Source organism: Callorhinus ursinus, unplaced genomic scaffold (assembly GCF_003265705.2).
Source record: "Callorhinus ursinus isolate GAN/ISIS: 27379988/994484 unplaced genomic scaffold, GSC_fseal_2.0 scaffold61, whole genome shotgun sequence".
NCBI classification, from domain to species: Eukaryota; Metazoa; Chordata; class Mammalia; order Carnivora; family Otariidae; genus Callorhinus; species Callorhinus ursinus.
The window spans coordinates 709,421-730,679 of NW_027397123.1; the positions used below are offsets into that span (position 1 = coordinate 709,421).

The 21,259-nt window shown below is 50.4% G+C and overlaps 2 protein-coding genes and 1 pseudogene across 10 annotated transcripts; 1 reads left to right on the forward strand and 2 right to left on the reverse strand.

Moving 5' to 3' along the window:
• Nucleotides 1–1,824: 1,824 nt before the first annotated feature.
• Nucleotides 1,825–4,364, reverse strand: LOC112810801 (ferritin light chain pseudogene; annotated as a pseudogene).
• A 13-nt stretch (nt 4,365–4,377) lies between these two features.
• On the forward strand, nt 4,378–5,602 carry LOC112810802 (EP300-interacting inhibitor of differentiation 2-like). The gene has a single exon (XM_025854648.2). The coding sequence runs from the start codon at nt 4,503–4,505 to the stop codon at nt 5,076–5,078; it is 576 nt and encodes a 191-aa protein (XP_025710433.1). The 5' UTR covers nt 4,378–4,502; the 3' UTR covers nt 5,079–5,602.
• Nucleotides 5,603–6,110: 508 nt separating this feature from the next.
• On the reverse strand, nt 6,111–17,028 carry SELENOV (selenoprotein V). 9 transcript variants are annotated; one of them, XM_025854645.2, is made up of 6 exons: nt 15,703–17,026; nt 13,930–13,954; nt 13,759–13,812; nt 13,585–13,659; nt 13,384–13,478; nt 6,116–6,699 (listed from the first exon to the last, which is right to left on the reverse strand). In XM_025854645.2, the coding sequence occupies exons 1-5, from the start codon at nt 16,962–16,964 to the stop codon at nt 13,401–13,403; spliced, it is 1,494 nt and encodes a 497-aa protein (XP_025710430.1). In that variant the 5' UTR covers nt 16,965–17,026; the 3' UTR covers nt 6,116–6,699; nt 13,384–13,400. The 9 variants fall into 9 exon arrangements, 7 of the variants coding, with proteins under 7 accessions (XP_073741480.1, XP_025710430.1, XP_025710432.1 ...); XM_025854643.2 differs by lacking the exon at nt 6,116–6,699 and adding an exon at nt 10,921–11,085 and having other exon boundaries at nt 13,405–13,478; nt 13,585–13,656; nt 15,703–17,028; XM_025854642.2 differs by lacking the exon at nt 6,116–6,699 and adding an exon at nt 10,926–11,085 and having other exon boundaries at nt 13,405–13,478; nt 15,703–17,027.
• Nucleotides 17,029–21,259: the final 4,231 nt, after the last annotated feature.

Sequence of the window (21,259 nt, forward strand, 5' to 3'; positions counted from 1 at the left end):
TCAAAGCCATCAAAGACAATCTGATCAGCTCAGACACTATTTGGATTAAAAGAATGTGTCCCCCGCCATTCTCAGTGCATGAGAAGCTAATCCACTCTAGACAAAGATAACACCATTTCAAGCTTTAGATTTGCCTGTAATTCTATGGCAAGAGGTAACATTCATTGGGTATTTATGGTGTTTTAAAGCACAGTGCTAAGGTGCCTTGGTGTATTATCTCCTCCAATCTTCACAGAAACCCTCTGATGCAGGACAGACGTTTTGAGTAACTGGTTTCTACCCCTGGGCTAATCAAGTAGCAGAATCAGGATTTGAATCCAGCCAATTCCAGTCCAAAATTTTCCTGTCTTAATCACAACAGTATTGTCATCAGCTTCTCCCCCGAGCTGGAGGCTCGTGTATCTTGACTTCGGATCTCATCTTGACTATCTCAAAGGATCACTGTATCTCCCAAATCAAAATCCTGATGTCTTTTTCCCAAAGTAACATCCTCCAGTGTTTCCCATCTTAGTGACTAGAAACATCGTCTGTCCATGGCATACAAGTCACAAAACCAATCCCCTTCCATCCACGCAAGTCAGGTTTTCTTCCTAAATGTCCCTCAGGCGTGGCCACTTTCCTATCTCTGTCAAACCCTAGGCCCACTTACCAACATCTCCCAATCGCACAACTGTGGTTGCCAAGACTCAGGGCCCTGCCCCTCACACCCCATTCTCCAAGATGTAGCAAGATGTATCCTTCCAGATGCATATGGAAGTATGTCACACTCCCTTGTCACACATCAGTGGTTTCCCATTGCTCTCAGGTAAGGATCAAACCCTTGACCATAGCATTTAGCTTTGCATGAGTCCCCAGCTTACTTGTCCGTCCTCCGTTCCTGGAGGGAAAAATGTCAAAGACTTTGTCTTCATATATGAAAACCACCACAGTAACTAACGTGGGAAGATACTTCGAGGTTGTATGGAGTCCCCTTGGGATTCTCTCTCCCTCTCCCCCTTCCCCTCTCTCTCTCTAATAAATCTTTTTAAAATTAAAAATAAATAAATAAAGGGGCACCTGGGTGGCTCAGTTGGTTAAGCGGCCAACTCTGGATTTGGGCTCAGGTCATGATCTCAGCGTCGTAGGATCGAGCCCCACATCAGGTCCTGTGAACTTAGCAGGGAGTCAGAGCCTTCTTGAGATTCTCTCTCCTGGCCCCCCCTTCTTGTGTGCTCTCTCTCTAAAATAAATAAATAAATCTTAATAAATAAGTATTTTCCATCTGCTAAGTAACCACAGGCAACAGTTTACCGGTGACGTCAATATATCATAACAATATATATCAATATATCATCACTGTTTTTCCTGGTTTGATAACAACGTCTTCACTACTTTTTCCACATAGGTCACTCTTTTGTTACTTGGTACTCCTGGTACCAGTTTCTGGAGCAGTTTCCTATGGCCACAATAATGTTGCATGACAAGCTTCGTCAAACACTGTGGCAGAACACAAGAAACACTTATTTAGCCTTCGAGCCTAAGGGTCGGCTGGGAGGTCCGCTGGAGACAGACTGATTTTTTTTTTAAGATTTTATTTATTTATTTGACAGAGAGAGACACGGCGAGAGAGGGAACACAAGCAGGGGGAGTGGGAGAGGGAGAGGCAGGCTTCCCGCCGATCAGGGAGCCCGATGCGGGGCTCAATCCCAGGACCCTAGGATCATGACCTGAGCCAAAGGCAGACGCTTAACCAACTGAGCCACCCAGGCGCCCCAGGACAGACTGATCTTGAGTACCTTGCCTGAGGCCACTTTCCTCAGCTCCATATTGTCTTCTGCCCTCCAACAAGCTGGCCCAGAGTTGTTCTCACGGTGCCAACAGGAGTCTGAGAGTAGAAGCATGAAATGCCTCACGAGTTCCAGTCTCAAAACTGACACACCATCCTTTCTGCCACATCCCATTGGTCAGAGCAAGTGGTAAGGTCAGCTCAGGTTCAAGGGGTGGAGAAAAAGAGCCCTACTTCTTGATGAGAGTGTTACTAGACCCCCAAGACCAGGTTCTTGTGTCTCAGCGTCATGGAAATGAACAGCGAACACGAGAAAGAAAACAGGTGATGTTTATTAGAAATCGCTTGTACAGGGGGGCCCCTAGGTGGCGCTCTTGGTTTCGGCAGGGGTCACAATCTCTGGGTCCTTGGATGGAGCCCTGTCCGGCTCCGTGTTGAGCATGGAGTCAGCTCCAGCATTCTCTCTCTCCCTCTGCCCCTCCTCCCCAGCTCACTTGCACTCTCTCTCTCTAATAAATCTTAAAAAAAAAAAAAAAGTGACACTATTAAGAAAATGAACCATTGGGGTGGCTGGCTGGCTGGGTGGATGAAGCATGTGACTCTTGATCTCCACGTCCTGAGTTAGAGCCCCACATTGGGCTGAGTTTACTTAAATATTTTTTAAAAAGGGGCGCCTGGCTGGCTCAGTCGGTTAAGCGTCTGCCTTCAGCTCAGGTCATGATCCCGGGGTCCTGGGATCGAGCCCCTAGTCCGGCTCCCTGCTCAACGGGAAGCCTGCTTCTCGCTCTCCCTCTGCTCCTCCCCACTGCCCCTGCTTTCTCTCTTTCAGATAAATAAAATCTTTAAAATTTTATAAGAAAATGAACTATTCATAACTATGAAAAACATGGGTGAATCTCATAAAAATAATGTGTGAAAGACACCAGACACAAGAGTATATAAAGTTCAAAAACATAAGCAAAACTAAAATACAGGTATGCACCCCTAGGTAGTAAAACAAAAAGCAAAGCGAGGAAACAATTACCATAAACACCAGGATAGTAGTTACCTCTGGGTAGGAAGGAAAGGACAGTGAAGCAGGGGGAAGGGTTCAGGAATACTGGAAATTCAATTTCCAGTGGTAGTTACATGGATGTTCACTTTCTGATAAGTCATCCAGCTGTATATTTCATATACTTTTCTGCATATGTTATACTGCACAGATAAGATTTAGGGGGAAAAATGCCCAAGAGTGGCCAAAGAAATTTTAAATATAAGAAGGGGCTGTGATTAGAAAGCTTTGGTAGTTAAGAGGATTGTTGTCAGGAAGACAGACAAATGAATAAATGGAAAATAATAAAGAACACCCTCCCCCTCCCCCTCCCCCAACAAAAGCCCCTGAATCTAGACTATTTTGGTATATAATACAGGCGGCATTTTTTTTTCCCCCTGCAAAAAGTTTTATTGTTTTCATTTGGTCCACAGCTTGGGAGCGGGCTCCAGGGTGGTTAAAGAGCTGCCTGGCGGCTGCTCGGACAAACCCAGACAGAAGCCCCAGCACTAACGGGATGCCAGAGGGGCCCCTCAAAGGCTGCTGGGCTCCAGAGGCTGACAGTCACGCTGGAGGGTGAGCCTTTCGAAGAGATACTCGCCCAGCCCAGCCTGGGGGCAGGACAGCCTGCGGAGGTTAGTCAGGTGGTCGCCCATCTTCTTGATGGTTTTCACCTCCTCGCCCAGGAAGTGGCTCTCCAGGAAGTCACAGAGATGGGCGTCTGCACGGGTAGAAGCCAGGTCATGCAGATCCAAAAGGGCCTCGTTCAGGTTCTTCTCGAGGACCACAGCAGTTTCCATGGCGTCCAGGGCTTTCCCCCACTTGTCATGGGACGGCTCCTGCACGTCCTGGAAGAGGGAGCTGCCGCTGCGCTGCTTTTGCAACATCAAGAGCTCCTGGGCGCCCTCGAACTTCTTCTGGGCTAACTCGCGGAAGAAGCGGCCCAAGCCCTCCAGAGCCACATTGCTGCAGTCGAAATAGAAGCCCAGGGAGAGGTAGGTGTTGGAGGCCCGCAGATACATGTTGACCAGGCAGTTGACGGAGGCCTCCACCTCGGTGGAGTAGTTCTGACGAATCTGACAGCTCATGGTTGACTGGCAACAGGGAGCTAAGGTCAAAAACCGGTGTTGGTTGGCCCCGGAGGCAGAGGGTGACCGGGAAGATGGTTCCGAGGGCTGAGGCTGTACAAGCGGCTGGAGGGTGCTCGGAGGCTGGAATAAGGGGTGTCCCTGGGTCCGTTTGGTACAAGTTCTGTTGAAACACGGGGCCGATCCAGGGGCCCGCCGGGCGCACTGTTGATGGGGCATTATAATCGTGGGAGAAGAAGCTTAGAGTGAAGCATGTTGGATGGGATCTTGGGAAAGCCAACAAGAAGCAGTCTTCTAAGACTTTCCTTGTAAACGTTAAGCTGGTCCAGATGGAAAATATGGCTCCGCCATTGGACGGACGTTCGGTTACCCCGGGGCAGTTTCAGCTGTGATGGCACATCCGACCGCTAGGTGGCGTCTGGCGGAGCGCGGGCGCCCGGGAATGACGCGTGCGCAGTGCTCCTAGGTTGATCCGTAAGCCTTGCGCTCGCACACACGGGCTCGCACGCTGCGTTTACCGGCGCGCACGGCGCACGCGCACTCAGCTGCACGCCCGTCGTCGTGCAGTCCGGCTCTCGCAGCTTTTCTGGGAGCGGCCGAGCTGACCCCGCCGTCCGAGATGTCCGAGCTGCCCGCCGACTGCAGTGTCCGGCAGACGGACGCCGCGAATAGCCACCGCGACGTCCGGCAGGCGGAGGTAGGCGGCGGGAGGCGGGAGCCGGCCCCGGCGCGGCCCGCGGAGCCCGGAGAAGGTCCGGCGGCGGCGGCGGCGGCGGCCGCCGAGGAGGCCGGCGAGGCAGCGGTCGCCCGCGAGCTGGCGGGGCCGGCGGAGGAAGAGGGCGCGCAGGCCAGACCCCGGTCCCGGCCGGCGAACGGCCCGGGCCTGGCTGCGTTGCCGTACCTCCGCCTCCGTCACCCACTTAGTGTTTTAGGAATTAATTACCAGCAGTTCCTCCGCCACTACCTGGAGCACTACCCGATCGCTCCCGGCCGAATCCAGGAGCTGGAAGAACGGCGCCGGAGGTTCGTGGAAGCCTGCCGAGCCCGGGAAGCCGCGTTCGATGCGGAGTATCAGCGGAATCCCCAGAGGATGGATTTTGACATTTTGACATTTACTATAGCCCTCACCGCATCCGAGGTTATCAATCCTCTGATAGAAGAACTTGGTTGTGATAAGTTTATCAGCAGGGAATAGTCTGGTGATGGAACTGCTTCGAGGAGAGCGAGACTTAAACGCCGATCCTGTCGCGTTTTGAAAAGTCATTGTATATGAGATGAGGCCATAGTTGATGAAAAAAAGCATCCGGAAAGAGAGAGAAAAGATTCAAAGCCTCGTGACTCCTCTGACGTTGAGTTTGCGGTTGATAACAGATTCTTTGCCCTGCGTGGTGGAAATGTCTTTCAAAAATTGCTGCCCCAAAACGTGAAGAAGTTTTATGAAACTGAGACTTGATGAAGAAATATTGCCCATAATAGAGCCCGTGGTGATGAGAGAAATTGTCAAATACTGATGGCAGGAATCAGGAGTCACAGCTGAGTTATCCTGTGGAGAGACTGGAAGCCCACGGAGAGAACTTGAAATTGTCAGAATATGCGCTCTCCTCGCCGTCAGGGTCCACAGAAGGTTTTAGTCTAAGTCGATTTTGTGTTTTCGGAGGCATTTCAAGTGGCAAACAATGTAACTTGTATATATAACGTGATAAATTGTGTGTTCAAGAATTTCTGAAGTTTCTGGATTTTTTTTTCTTTCATTTTTTTAACTTAAGGTTTTTGGGGGGGGGTTGTTGTTTTTGGTAAATGTAATCACACACCTCCAAAATGTAAAATGTACGCTGAAAAGCCTTCCATCCCTGTCCCCCCCCCATCCAGTGCGTACCACAACCCACATCCGTAGGTGTCTCTTCTGTCCTTGAAATCTCCTTATGTACGTACAAGCAAATGCGAATTTGGGTGTTTTTTTTTTTTTTTAATTTCTTCACAAAAGTTGGTATATTTACTGACTTATAAGTTGCTTTTTCAGTAAGAACGTATCTTTTTTTTTTTAAGATTTTATTTGTTTGACAGAGAGAGACACAGCGAGAGAAGGAACACAAGCAGGGGGAGTGGGAGAGGGAGAAGCAGGCTTCCCGCTGAGCAGGGAGCCTGATGCGGGGCTCGATCCCAGGGCCCTGGGATCATGACCTGAGCCACCCAGGCGCCCCAGTAAGAAGGTATCTTGAAGATCCTTCCAAACCACATTTCCTCATTCTTTTTTAGAGCTGCATTTTGTTTAATTCTGTGGTTGGTTATGTTGTAATTTACTTACCCAGGAACACACTGATGGACATTTGGGTGGTTCCCCATCTTTCTCTTTAGATTTTTTTTAAGATTTTATTTATTTATTTATTTATTTATTTATTTGAGAGCGAGCACAAGCAGGGTGGGGCGGGGCAGAGGGAGAAGCAGACTCCCTGCTGAGCCGGGAGCCTGACTGGGGGACTTGATCCCAGGACCCTGAGATCATGACCTGAACTGAAGTCAGACGCTTAACCGACAACCACCCAGGCGCCCCTTGACAGCATTTTTTCCTTAACTTTTATAAAATAATAGGGCATCTTATAATTAGCAACTTAGATTCTTTGTTATATATTATAGCCATAGTGTGAATTTACAGAATTGAGAATTCTGGGCCAAAGGTACTCATTTGAAATGTTCCAGATGCTGCAGAGTTGCCTTCCATCGTGTTGTACCACATTCCACTTCCGCCAGCAACCGAAGGACATTTCCTTACAGCCTCACAGGCACAGTAAGCCATCAAATGTCTGGATTTTGCCAATCTATATATTTGAAAGATAGTATATCATTGTTTTGTTTGGAGAGAGAGCGTGCACGCTAGCAGGGGGAGGGAGAGGGAGAGACTCTCAAGCAGACTCCCAGGGGCTCAGTCCCAGGACCCTGAGACCATGACCTGAGCCGAAACCAGGAGTCGGAGGCTTAACCATCTGAGCCACCCAGGCGCCCCGACGGTACCAGTTTTGCTTTTCTCTTATGAGCGAAAAATCTCTTCTGAGAGTTCTAAATATTCCCTTTTCCATGAACTGTTCCTATCTTTTATCCATTTCTCTCCTGAAGAATTTTGTCCAGGGCTGTTTGTGTAATAGTGATACGAGATACAATAGCTTGTAATGTGAGTTATGGGTATTTTTTTCCCAGTTAGTCATTTGCATTTGGTTTTCCTGAAAGCCTTTTGGTATGGAGATTTTTTGCTTGTTTTTGTTTGCTATTTTCTTTTAAACGGGTAAGATTGTTCATCTCAAGATTTTCTTGGGGGGTGTGTGTGAGTGTGTGTGTGTGTAGTTTGTGTATATTTGAGTCTTTGAACCACTTGGAATTTATCTTGATGTACAGTAGGAGGTCAGGTTAAAAAATTTCTTTCTTAGATGGCTACTGGTTGTGCTGACACCAGTTACTAACTAGTCCATCTTTTCCCCACTAACTTTGTTTAAAGATGCCTCTTCATCATATACTAAAGTGTGTTTTCGATTTTCTGACTACATAGTTTTAAGTCTGGTAGTGCTAAAACTCCTCGTTATACTTCTTTTTCAGGGTGTTTCTAGCTGTTTTTGTTTAAGTCAGCCTCAAAGTCAACTTACCTTGTTTCAGGCAAAGCTTTTTTTTTTTTTTTTTGAGAGAGAATCTCAAGCAGGCTCCACACCCTGACTTGGGCTCAGTCCCATAACTGGGGGAGACCGTGACCTGAGCCGAAATCAAGAGTCAGGACGCTTAACTCTGAGCTACCCAGGTGCCCCTCAGGCAAGGCTTTTTTTTTTTTTTTTTAGGATTTTTTTTTTTATTTGACAGAGAGAGCGAGAGAGCACAAGCAGGGGGGAACAGTAGAGGGAGAGGGAGAAGCAGCCTCCCTGCCAAGCAGGGAGCCCGATGCGGGGCTGGATCCCAGGACCCTGGGATCATGACCTGAGCCGAAGGCAGATGCTTAACCATCTGAGCCACCCAGGCGCCCCAGGCAAGGCTTTTTTATTAGAATCACACGACAGTTAATTTAGGGATAACTGCTATTATTAAGATATTGAGTCTTCTATCCTGATGGTCTTTCCTTTTTTTTTTTAAGGTTTTATTTATTTGACACAGAGAGCACAAGCACGGGGAGTGGGAGAGGGAGAAGCAGGCTTCCCGTGGAGCAGGGAGCCCGATGCGGGGCTCGATCCCAGGACCCTGGGATCATGACCTGAGCTGAAGGCAGACGCTTAACGACTGAGCCACTCAGGTGCCCCTCCCTTTTTTTTAATTTTTTTTTTATTTTTAAGTAATCTCTATACCCAACTTGGGGCTTGAATTTACAACCCCGAGATCAAGAGTTGCACACCAGCCAGGTGCCCCTATTTTCCCATTTTTTGAAAAGACTTCCTTTGTGTCCTTCAGAAGAGTATTGATGTTTATCCTCAAATGAATGTTCCTAAAGCAGGCCTTTCACAGATCTAGTTATATATTCCTAGATACTTTTACCTTTTTTTGTTTTTTCTGTGTGAGGATTGTTTCTGTTACATTTTCTTTTTTTTTTTTAAAGATTTTATTTATTTATTCATGAGAGACAGAGAGAGAGAGGCAGAGGGAGAAGCAGGCTCCCAAGGAGCAGGGAGCCCGATGCGGGACTTGATCCCAGGACCCCGGGATCATGACCTGAGCCGAAGGCAGATGCTTAACCATCTGAGCCACCCAGGCACCCCTCTGTTACATTTTCTAAAAGTTTTCCTGTGTGTTTGAAAATAATTTATTTTAAAAAAGGAATTGAGGGGCGCCTGGGTGGCTCAGATGTTAAGTGTCTGCCTTCGGCTCAGTTTATGATCCCAGGGTCCTGGGATCGAGCCCCGCATCGGGCTCCCTGCTCGGCGGGAAGCCTGCTTCTCCCTCTCCCACTCCCCCTGCTTGTGTTCCCTCTCTCACTGTCTCTCTCTGTGTCAAATAAGTAAGTAAAATCTTAAAAAAAAAAAAAGAATTGATATCTACATATTTATTTGATAGTCTGTTACCACATTGAATTCTCTTGTTTAGTTTCTCATGTGGTTCTCTTATGTTGGAAAACAGGTCCTATCAAATAGTGAAAGTATTGCCTCTTTACAACTTTTATACCTTGAACTTCTTTCTCCTTATTAATTCCAGTACCTTCTGCCTAATGTAAAATAATGTGAAGGATAATCAGGCATCCTTGTCTTGTTCCCAATTTTGTGGAAATTCTTCGCATATGCATCTGTCACTCTGTGGATGTGTGTCTCGAGAATGATTACTGAATTTTGTCAATGACCTATTCAGAGTCTTCAGTAATCCTAGGGTTATTTTTATATTCATCACCATGATGAATTTGTTACTGATAATGCATGATCTTTGCATTCTTCAAATGATCCTTATTTATAAATGAGGTATAATCCTTTTAATGTGCTTCTGATTTCTTTTTTTTTTTTTAAGATTTTATTTACTTATTTGACACAGCGAGAGAGAGAGAGCACAAGCAGGGGAGCAGCAGGGAGAGGGAGGAGCAGGCTCCCCGCGGAGCAGGGAGCCCAGTGCGGGGCTGGATCCCAGGACCCCGGGATCATGACCTGAGCCCAAGGCAGCCGCTTAACTGACTGAGCCACCCAGGCGCCCCTCTGCTTTTTAATTTTTTTTAAGGAGGTTTGCATGAGTATTCTGTGAGGTTGCTGTGTCGTTTTCTTGTGCAGTATTTACTTTTAGATACTAATGTTATCATCACATCGTATAAATAATCTGGAAGCCTTCCTTTCCTAAATTCTGGAACACTTTAAAATCCCCTGGAATCATCTTGTTAAGGTTTGGTAGCATTTCCTTTGGGACTGTCTGGGTCCGTGCTTGGGGTGGTGAGGGTGAGGGTCCTGTCACCACTTCCCCTCCTTTGCCCCATGGTAAGAACAGTGGATTTGTAGGGACTTAGAAGACAAATGTGTCCTCACGGACTCAGAGTGACTGACTTTCTTGATCAGATGCCTTTCTTTGCACTCTGTGGTAACAGAAAGGAGTTGCCGGACTTGGAGGGCGACAGGCACTAAATATAAGCCCATGACCTATAAATCTGCAAAGTAGTCTTCCTGAGGCGCCATTTTCGCTTTCTCTGGTGTGGTGGGTATCTCAAGGTCAAACAGTCTCCCTGGGTTTGGGAGGTCAGCCTGGAGTTCCTGCTTATCAGGTTACCCAGGGAGGCTGCTTATTCTCAAGCGTTCTTCCAGGAGCTGGCCTGAGACTCTGGGTCCCTGATGGCATCGTTGAGCAGCCAGCCAACTCCAGCCCCCCTCCTACCAGTTCATGGGAAAAACAGTTTGTCCTGTTGTGCAAGCCACTGATAGTCTGGTTTGCTGTTACTTGCAGAGAAGAACACCCCAACTGAAACCTACTTATTCTGTGCTGCCAGGCCTTTGAGAATTCCATGATTAAATAGTGTTATGATGGGGCGCCTGGGTGGCTCAGTTGGTTAAGCGACTGCTTTCGGCTCAGGTCATGGTCCTGGAGTCCCGGGATCGAGTCCCGCATCGGGCTCCCTGCTCAGCGGGGAGTCTGCTTCTCCCTCTGACCCTCTTCCCTCTCGTGCTCTCTATCTCATTCTCTCTCTCTCAAATAAATAAATAAAATCTTTAAAAAAAAAAAATAGTGTTATGATGCCCATTTTACAGAAGAGAAAATTGAGGCTCCCAGAGGGAAAGTCCCTATTGGAGGTCACAACAACTACGTGGTAAAGGTCTGACTCCCACACCTTGCAGGGACCTCTTGGCTCATGCCCAGTGACCCCACAGTGCCAGGTGCAGAACAGGGGGCCCATCAATGTTCCATGAATCCACGCATGGCCCCCCCGCCAGGTCACTGAGACCCCTCCCAACACTGGGATTCTAGGACCTGAGGCTGGATGACCAGGAGCAAACCTGGGGAGCGACAGGATGAGGCTTCTCGTCAAAGCTTCCCTCCCTTCCCCCCAGCGCCATCTCCCAGTCCCGACCCTTGGCCTTGCCCGGGGCCCAGGAGCGGGCGATCACCACAGCCCTCAGGAGGCGGTGGGCCAACATCAGACGCGGTCAGACCAGAATGCAGGGAGGCTGACTGTATGTATTTCCCTGTTCCCCTCCCCGACCCACCCCAGCCACCATCAGAAAAGGACCTGACTTGACAACATTTCAGCCCTTTCCGGCATCCTGCTGAGGCTCCTGAAATAGAGAAAGAGAAAATTGTCTAAAATACAATAAATAGTTGTTATTTAAAATAACTCCATCTAGGGGCGCCTGGGTGGCTCAGTCGTTGGGCGTCTGCCTTCGGCTCAGGTCATGATCCCAGGGTCCTGGGATCGAGCCCCGCATCGGGCTCCCTGCTCCGCAGGAAGCCTGCTTCTCTCTCTCCCTCTCCCCCTGCTTGTGTTCCCTCTCTCGCTGTGTCTCTGTCAAATAAATAAAATCTTAAAAAAAAAATTAAATAACAACTCCATTAAAAAAAACAGCATTTATATTAGGGTTTACTATGTGTCAGGCACCATCCTAATGCTGCCTACTTGAGTCTCCTTGCCATTTCTCAACACACCGGACACATTCCTACCACAGACCCTTTGCACTTGCTGCTCCCTCTGCCTGGAATGCTTTCCCCCCAGATATCCACATGGTTCAATCCCTTACTTCTTTCAAGTATTTAAAGATTTAAAAAAAAAAAATTTTTTTTTTTGAGAGAGAGAGAAAAGATAGAGCCTGACACATAGTAGGGATTCCAGAAATCCTGTTTGTAATTATTTTAAAAACAGCTAAAATACCATGTGAACATTGTCTGGATCCTGATTCCCAAACCACCTCTAAAAAGATATATTTTTGAGACACTTGAGAGGTATTAGATGCCATTAAGACATCTTAAAATTTTTGTTGGGGGCGGGGGGGGGCGGCGCCTGGCTGACTCACTTGATAGAGCATATGACTCTTGATCTCAGAGTTGTGAGTTCAAGCCCCATGTTGGGCATGGAGCCTACTTAAAAATAAATAAAATAGGAGCACCTGGGTGGCTCAGGTGGTTAAGCGTCTGCCTTCAGCTCAGGTCATGATCTCAGGGTCCTGGGATCGAGTCCCACGTCAGGCTCCCTGCTCAGCGGGGAGTCTACCTTTCCCTCTGCTCCTGCTCTCTCTCTCCCTCCCTCTCTCTAATAAATAAATAAAAGCTTTAAAAAAAAGTCTAGAAAATGCAAACTAATCTATGATAATGGAAAGCAGATCAGCAGTGGCCTGGGACAGGGAGGAGGGCAGGAGAAATTACTGATGGTCCCCGAGGAAATTTTGGGGGTATGACAAACACGTTAATTATCTTCATTTCGGAAATGGTTTCAAAGGTATGTTCATATGTCAAAACTTATTAACTCATATGCTTTAAACGTGTACTATCTCTTAGACATCACTTATACCCCAAAAAGGTGACAACTTTTTGTAAAAAATAGATACAAAACAGATTAAGTCAGTAGCAGCTTGCAAATGTGTATATATAGTAAGTGATTTTAAAAATCCAGTATCTGGGGCACCTGGCAGGCTCAGTCAGAAGAGCATGTGACTCTTGATCTCGGGATTGTGAGTTCGAGCCCCACAGTGGGTGTAGAGATTATGTAAATAAATTTTAAAAAATGAATAAAAAATAAAAATCCAGTATCAGTGGCAAATAAATAAAATCCAGTACTGGTGGCAAATAAATTACTGTGCATATGCTTTAATACCTTAAAACAACGTTACCAGTGGAACTTTCTGCAGTGATGGGTCTATGTCCTGTATCTGCACTGTCCAATCCAGTAGCCACATGTAGCTACAGGGCACTTGAAATGTGGCCAGTGTGACTAATAACTGAGGTGGGTTTTTTTTAAGATTTTTTATTTGTCAGCGCATGCGCTCAAGAGAGCACAAGGGGGGGGGGGGTTGGGGGTCGGCGGCAGAGGGAAAAGCGGGCTCCCTGCTGAGCAAGGAGCCCGATGCGGGGCTCGATCCCAGGACCCCAGGATCATGACCTGAGCCGAAGGCAGCCGCTTAACAACTGAGCCTACCAGGTGTCCCAATAACTGAGTTTTTATTGCATTTCATTTTAATTAATTGTAAATTGCAAAGCGGCAGGATGTTATTAGATATACGGCTTTACAACAAAAAGCTAAGAAAGAAGAAAGAAAGGAAAAGAAAGAAAGAAAAAGAGAAAGAAAGAGAAAGAAAAGGAAAGAGAAAGATCTTAAGCTCTTTTGAAAAAAATTTAGCTGACATCCACTGAGCCCTTGTCGGAGCGATGTAAATGTATTAGGTTATGTGAGGTGTCTCATGGAAGCATCTCAACAAACCCATTTGACAGAGGATGCAACTGAGGTTCAGAAAAGGGTGTAGCCGACTTGTCCTGATCTGAACAGGGAGGGCGGGCTGAACTAGGACTGGGACTCGAGTGCCTTTGACTCCAAGGCAGTGCCCCCGCCCCTGCCCATCCCCCCCACCTCACCTCCCTCACCTCACCTCCAGCCAGTTGCCTGCTACCTTTTGCTGATCTCCTCCTCGATAATGCTCATAATTTTCTGCAGCCTGGCCTCATCCACAAAGCCATCACCTTTCTGGGCACAGAGGAGAAAGAGCGTGGACATGTGGGTCTCCCGCCCCCAGGGGGAATCCCAGCACCGCCACCCTCCCTCCCTGTCTGGGACCCTTGCTCTGAATCACCTTCTTTGAATGGACCAGTTTCCCATCCACAAACACTTCAAACTCCCCTGTAGCCTGGGCAGCTCTTTCCTCCTGCTGGAGAGGGAATGTTGGGGGTTGGGAGAAGGTGAGCACTCTCCTCCAAGCCCCTGGGGTCTCAGAGCCCTGACCAGCCCCCTCCCCCAGGCCACTCACAAAGAGAAGTCGATTTGGAAATTGCTGCTCCAGACTCTTTCTCAGTAGAATGAACTGCAGAGTGGAGATGGGATTGTGGGGTCACAGGTCTTGGAGGGAGGGGAAACAGGACCTCCTTCCACACTTCATGTCCTATACCCACCCCCCACCTCCAAAGTCCAAAGTACTTACCCGAAGGCCATAGCTTCAGAGGCCGCTGGAGGGAGGGCACAGAGAGATGGAGGGAAGACACTGCATCAGGATCTCCTCCAGCCCAGAGGGAGCTTGGGAACACCTGAGTCTGATCCCGTCCCTCCCGTTTGGAACCCTCCCACAGTGCCAGCTCACCCGGAGCAAAAAAAAAGCATGGTCCACAAGCCCCCCACGGGATCTGTCCCCATCACCTCTCTGCCCGGTCTCCTCCTCCACTCTCCCCCTGGCCCACTTTGCTCCAGCCACAGGGACCTTGGAGCTCCTCCTCCAATACTCCAGGCATGCCTGCTTCAGGGCCTTTGCACTGCCTGCTCCCTCTGCAGAATGCTCTGTCCCTGGTATCTACATGGCTCCTTCTCTCCCTTCTTCAGGTCTTTGCTCATACATCACCTTCTCAGGAAGGCCTTCCTGACCACCCCAGCTAAAACTGTGACCAACTGAGCTACCCAGGAGCCCCAAAGATCTCTGTCTTTTTTTTTTTTTTTAAAGATTTTGTATTTGACAGAGAGAGAATGAGAGAGAGAGAGCACGAGAGGGAAGAGGGTCAGAGGGAGAAGCAGACTCCCCGCCGAGCAGGGAGCCCGATGCGGGACTCGATCCCGGGACTCCAGGGTCATGACCTGAGCCGAAGGCAGTCGCTGAACCAACTGAGCCACCCAGGCGCCCAAAGATCTCTGTCTTAATCACTGCTGTGCCCCTAGTGCCAAGGACAGGGCCTGGTACAAGGTAGGTACTTATCAAAGGAATGAATTAGTGAATTAGTAAATCCATGGAGTCAGAGAAAGAGCTAGAAAGGAGAAGGGCAGGGGTGTATGGGCAGCTCAGTGGGTTAAGCGTCTGCCTTCAGCTCAGGTCCTGATCCCAGGGTCCTGGGATCGACCCCAGCATCGGGCTCCTTGCTGAGCGGGGAGCCTGCTTCTCCCTCTCCCTCTGCCTGCCCCTCCCCCTGCTTGTGCTCTCTCTTTCCCTCTCTATCAAATAACTAAAATCGTAAAAAAAAAAAAAAAAAAAAAAAAGCAGAGAAAGAGAGGGGAGATGAGGAAACATGGGGAGGAGAAAGATCCACAATAGGAAAGGAAAAGACACTGAGTTGCCTGGAGAGACTGCCTGGGCAGATAGGAACGGGGTTGCGGGCGGAGTGACACTGGGAGAGATGACGGGGAGAGAACTTTCTAAAGCAGGAGAGAGGCGAGCAGGTTGGAGGGGAAGCCCAAGCCCCCGCCTGGGAAGGCCACTGCTGTTACTGGGGCCGCTGACACAGGGACTCAGCTCTGGGACCCAGGAGAACCCAAGCCAACTTCCCTGGGCCGTTGCACCTGGGCTCCTCCCCCTTGCTATCCAGATCCCCTCCCACCGCCCTGATCTTCACTTAGAGGCCGCCAGGGGAGGCCGTGCCTGACCGTCCAGTCTGAAATTCCCCCGCCCCGAGTCTGGCTTTGCGTCTGCAATGCCCAGCTCGGCCTGGAGAGAGAAGCTGGGGGCTCCGGTGAGCGCTCCATCCCCGCATAGGCCCGGGCCATGGCGGGCAGCAGACTCCGGAATGAATAAAGGAGTGAGGGTGAATGGGGGAAGCTCGGAGCAGGGGTGTGAAGCCACAGATCTCTAGCCGCAGAGAGTGACAGGTGGAGGCATTTCCACCTGGGAATCTTCACTCCACCCCCCACCCCGCCCCCAGCAAATCCCCAAAGCCCCAGGGCCCCACCCCCCCAGCCTGGAGTGGGGGAGGCAGGTGTGGGCGGGGGCACGCCTCACCAGTAGATCACTCGAATCACGATCTTGCTGTCCATCGGGAAGCTCTCAATGGTGGGAGCGAAAGTGTTGGTAGACTCGGGTAAGGTGGCGGCAAACGCGTCAGGACCCGGGACGGGCACCCGAACAAACTCGGGAGTGGGATCTGTCAACTTCGTAGCCGAGGAGTCTGCCTTCGACGTGGAGCCAAGGGTGAGCCCCAGGAAATCAGTGGCCGATGGAGTGTGGACAAGAATGGACTCTCGCTTGGACCCGAATCCACTGGCAACGGATGGGAAGTGCTTCACACTCGGCTTGGGTGAAAGATCCTTGTCGGGAGACAAAGCGGGCTCCTCCAAAGCGGATTCTCGGTGCGGATCCAAAGGCAGGACCGAGTCTGGGAAGGATTCCGAGGCAGGGACCGCGGCCGTGATCTCGATCCCGACCGGGGATGGAACTGGAGTTGGGGCCGGGGCCGGGGCCGGGGCAGGAGGCGGGGTCCAGATTGGAGTAGGCATCCGGGCCGGAATAGGAGTCCGGACCCGGGTCGGCATCTGTGCAGGAGTCGGGGTCCGGATCCGGGTCGGAGTCCGGGTCCAGACCGGGGTTGGGGTCTGGACGGGAGTGGGGATCCAGGCCGAGGCCGGGGTCTGGACGGGAGTGAGGCTCCGGGCGGAGGTCGGGGTCGGAATGGGTGTCGGGGTTCGGGCCGGGGTCAGCATCTGGACTGGATTCGGGGTCCGGGCCAGTGTCTGGCTAGGATTCGGGGTCCAGGCCAAGGCCTGGGTCTGGACGGGAGTCGGGGTCCGGATGGGAGTCGGGGTCCGGGCCAGGGTCAGGACGGGAGCCGGGGTTCGGGCCAGGGTCTGGACGGGAGTGCGGGTCCAGGCCGAGGCCGGGGTCTGAACGGGAGTGGGGGTCCGAGCTGAGGCCCGGGTCTGGCCAGGAGTCGGGGTCCGGGCAGAGGTCAGAGTCTGGATGCGAGTCGGGGTCCGGACCAGGGTCGGGACGGGAGCCAGGGTTCGGGCCGGGGTCTGGACGGGAGCCGGCGTCCAGGCCGAGGCCAGGATCTGGACCGGAGTGGGGGTCCAGGCCGAGCCCGGGGCCTGGACGGGAGTCGGGGTCCAGGCCCGGGTGGGGACGGGAGTCAGGTTCCGAGCGGGGGTCAGGATCTGGATGGGTTTTGGGGTCCGGGCTGAAGTCGAGGTCCTGACTGGGGTCGAAGCCCGGACCGAGGTCGACATCTGGGCCGGGGAAGGGGTTGGGGCCCTAGCCTGGTTGTTCATGGTGGGCGCAGGGGGCCCCCCCGGGGTAACGGGGGGTGGGAGGGGTAGGGGGGTGGGGGGGATCCCGCCGGGGGGATCCCGCCCCGTCCTCCTTCCTTCAGCGGGGAGAGCCTCACTCACACCAGGGTTCTAAAATGGGAGACGACCACAAGGGGGCACTGTGACATCGTGTTCCACCCGGTGCGCAGGTTCTATTGCTCCGGGCCAGGGGACCAGGCGGCAGGGACCTCTAGATCTCACCTAAAAATTCCCATCCCTAAACCCCACCTCCAGGGTAAGGAACACAGAGATTGCTCCAGTGTTCTCCTCACTGTCACTAAACATTCATCCGTTCAGTATATATTTCTTGAATACCTGCTGTGTGCATATTCCTGGGCTGATTGACTCCGAGGTCAGAGCCCTAATCAGGAAAGCCCTGGTCCAGGGGCGCGTGGGTGGCTCAGTCGTTAAGCATCTGCCTTGGCTCAGGTCATTGTCCCAGGGTCCTGGGATCGAGCCCCGCATCGGGCTCCCTGCTTGGCGGGAAGCCTGCTTCTCCCTCTCCCACTCCCCCTGCTTGTGTTCCCTCTCTTGCTGTGTCTCTCTCTGAAATAAATAAAATCTTAAAAAAAAAAAAAAAGGAAAGCCCTGGTCCAGCAATCAGGTTCCCTGTCCAATGCGGGAAACATACCCATCACCAAATGACAACGGCCAGGTGGCTGGGCCCGGAGTAGGGGAGGCACAGGCAGAGGGGTGAAAAAGATGGTGAAGGAGGCCCAGGAATCTGCAGGATCCCCAAAGGTGCTAGAACCAGCCTGGGGCAGAGAGGGCTCTCTGAAGAGGGTAACTGGGCAATCTGGAGAAAAAGAAACATAAAAGGAAAAATTACAAAGTTTACAATTATACAGTGCTAAGTGCTACCCATGTAACCACAGCTAGTAAGTGACACAGCCAGGATTCATTTTATTTATTTGAGGGGTGCCTGGGTGGCTGTCGTTAAGCGTCTGCCTTCGGCTCAGGTCATGAACCCAGGGTCCTGGGATCGAGCCCCGCATCAGGCTCCCTGCTCGGCGGGAAGCCTGCTTCTCCCTCTCCCTCTCCTCCTGCTTGTGTTCCTTCTCTCGCTGTGTCTCTCTCTGTCAAATAAATAAATAAAATCTTTAAAAATAAATTAAAAATCTTTAAAAAACTAAATCAGTTAAAAAAACTAAATCAGTTTAAAAAAAAAAAAAGGATTTCATTTATTTGACAGAGAGCACAAGCAGGGGGAGTGGCAGGCAGAAAGAGAGAGAAGCAGGCTTCCGCTGAGCAAGGAGCCCAACATGTGGTTTGATCCCAGGACCCTGGGATCATGACCTGAGCCGAAGGCAGATGCTTAACTGACTGAGCCACCCAGGGGTCCCCATAGCAGGAATTCAAATGGAAACTGTCAGGCTCGGGCGTCCTGGCACTTAACCACTCCTGTCTTGTTCACTGCTGAATGCCCAACTCCTAGAAGGAGGCCTGGCATGTTCACGGGAGGTTCACAGGAGGTGCTTCCTAAATATTTGTCTTTTTATTTTGAAACAGTGTAACACTCACAAGAAATTAGAAAAATAGTACAGAGCATCCTGTATCATTTCCACCCAGCTTTCCCCAATGGGAACTTAAGATGTAACCACAGTACATTGTCAAAACCAGGACTGTGACATTGGTCCAATACCAGTAGGTCAGGTATAGACCTTATTTTGAATCATGAAAGGGTTTTATTTTAAGATTTATTTCTTAGAGCATGAGCTGGGGGAGGGACAGTGGGAGAGGGAGAAGCAGACTCCCTGCTGAGTGGGGAGCATAATATGGGGCTCCATTCCAGGATCCTGAGATCATGACCTGAGCCTAAGGGTGACGCTTAACTGACTGCGATGCCCTGGGGCCCCATGGGAGGGTTTTAAAAGGAGACGAGTTAGGAGCACCTGGGTGGTTCAGTCGGTTGAGTGGCCAACTCTTGATTTTGGCTTGGGTCATGACCTTGGGGTCCTGGGATAGAGCCCCAGATTGGGCTCCTTGGCGGGGAGTCTCCTTAGGATTCTCCCTCTCCCTCTGCCCCTCCCCCACCCACTCATGTGCACTCTTACTCTCTCTGTCCAATAAATCAATCTTAAAAAGGGGGGGGGAAGAAAGTTATGACCTACTGTACTTTGCACGCACTGAGCCCTCCTTGTGTTAAACCTTGGGCCTGGGTCTCAAAAGCTATGAAGATCATGAGAGACACCAAATTTTCTGTGTGATGCTAAGCAAGTTTCTACCCCTCTCTGGGCTTCAGTTCGCCTGTGAAATGGGCTTTCCTCTTATAGTGTCATATTGAGAACTAATGCTCACTGAGCATCTGTTATCTGCCAGACTCTGATATTAAATGCTTTGTGCATATTTAAAACATTTCTTGGGCGCCTGAGTGGCTCAGTTGGTTAAGCGTCTGCCTTCGGCTCAGGTCATGATCTCAGGGTCCTGGGATCGGCCCCGCATCGGGCTCCCTGCTCAGCCGGGGGGCTGCTTCTCCCTCTCCCTCTCCCTCTGCACTCTCTCTTTAATAAATAAAATCTTTATTTTTTTTTAAGATTTTATTTATTTATTTGACAGAGACAGACACAGCGAGAGAGGGAACACTGCAGGGCAAGTGGGAGAGGGAGAAGCAGGCCTCCCATGGAGCAGGGAGCCCGATGCGGGGCTCGATCCCAGGACCCTGGGTTCACGACCTGAGCCGAAGGCAGACGCTTAACGACTGAGCCACCCAGGCGCCCCAATAAATAAAATCTTTAAAAAAATAAATAAAACATTTCTCCGAGGCTCTGTTCATTTTCTGTCTCTTTCTCTCTCTAGTTGGGATTGCAGGATCTCTTTCAATCTATCTTCAAGCTTGAGAATGCTTTCTTCTCTGACAGTTCAAATCTACTATTGAGCCCCTCCAGAGAATTTTTCATTGTAGATACTGTATGTTTCAACTCCAGAACTTCCATCAGATTTTTTTTTTAAGATTTTATTTATTTATTTGACAGAGAGACACAGTGAGAGAGGGAACACAAGCAGGGGGAGTGGGAGAGGGAGAAGCAGGCTTCCCGCCGAGCAGGGAGCCCAATGCGGGACTCGATCCCAGGACCCTGGGATCATGACCTGAGCCGAAGGCAGACGCTTAACGACTGAGCCACCCAGGCGCCCCCAGATTCTTTTTAAAATAACATCCGCCCCTCTATTGATGTTCTCTACTTGGTGCAACGTCGTTATTCCCTGCACTTCTTTACTCACCAGTTGCCTGCCCCTCTCCAAACCTGTTTGCAATGGCTACTTTGGTTTTTGTTTTGTTTTGTTTTAAAGGCTCCACGCCCAGTGTGGAGCCCAACCCGGGACTTGAACTCACCACCCAGAGATCAAGAGTTGGATGCTCAACTGACTGAGCCACCCAGGCGCCCCTGCGAAGCCTACTTTGAAGGCTTTGTCTGTTCATCCCAACCTTCGTCTCTGGTCCCTCTCCCTGGCGGTTTCTGTCTCCTCCCACCCCCTCCAGTATACAAGTCTTATTTTCATTTCTTCACCTAACTCATATTTTTTTGTTGGCAACTGGACATTTCAGATAGCGCACTGTGGCAACTCCGGGTGCTGGTCCCCGCCCTGGGGTTTATGTCTGTTTAGCGACTGGTTAGATGATTTGTTCAGTCTATTCCTCTGCTTCCTCCTGCAAGTGCAGAGCCAGGGAAGGGAGCATGGAGAGCCTTAGATATGCCCAGTCATCCTGGGCTGGTGGGTTTGGGCAGGTTCTCCGGGTCTTTCCCTGACCATGCTGGGCAGGGGGGCTCCACCCATCATCAGCTGCTTGCTCTATTGTTCTCGTTTTCAACACTTCAGGGGGCATAAACTTTTTCAGAGACTGATCCAATCAAATTAGGGATCCTTGGAAGGGTTACTCCCCAAGTCCCCCAAATCAGTTTGAGATTAGTTCTGACCCAAGAAGGGTTCTCACCAGCTGTCTCTTTCCCTGGCTCTCCGGCAAACTAGCCAGAGTCTGTCAATCTCCTTCCATCTGCCTTACGTACACCACGACCTCCGCGGTTTCTGAGGCACGGTTAGCCTTGAACTTCTCACTCTGTCCCGAAGAGAGTCAGGTCCTTTGAGGAAAGATTTGGAGCTCTCTGCTCTGCAGCCTGCTTCTCCCACAGACAAAATCTCTGAGCCATGGTCAGCTTCACTCAGAGGGAGCCCACTTTCGGAGCTGCGTCCTCAGTGGGGTGAGGCGGCAGGCCCCCCATCTTCTAGCTTGTCCTCTTGATGTGAAACTCCTGCCCCAG

What these genes read in the sequence shown, in the direction of transcription:
- LOC112810802 (XM_025854648.2), top strand. Translation starts at nt 4,503, where the DNA reads ATGTCCGAGCTGCCCGCCGACTGCAGTGTCCGGCAGACGGACGCCGCG.
- SELENOV (XM_073885379.1), bottom strand. Translation starts at nt 16,964, where the DNA reads ATGAACAACCAGGCTAGGGCCCCAACCCCTTCCCCGGCCCAGATGTCG. An exon ending in GTGATTCGAGTGATCTACTG is followed by an intron (nt 13,657 to 15,702) that starts GTGAGGCGTGCC and finishes CCTCTCCAGCAG; the next exon opens with GAGGAAAGAGCTGCCCAGGC. An exon ending in AACTGGTCCATTCAAAGAAG is followed by an intron (nt 13,479 to 13,584) that starts GTGATTCAGAGC and finishes CTCTGTGCCCAG; the next exon opens with AAAGGTGATGGCTTTGTGGA.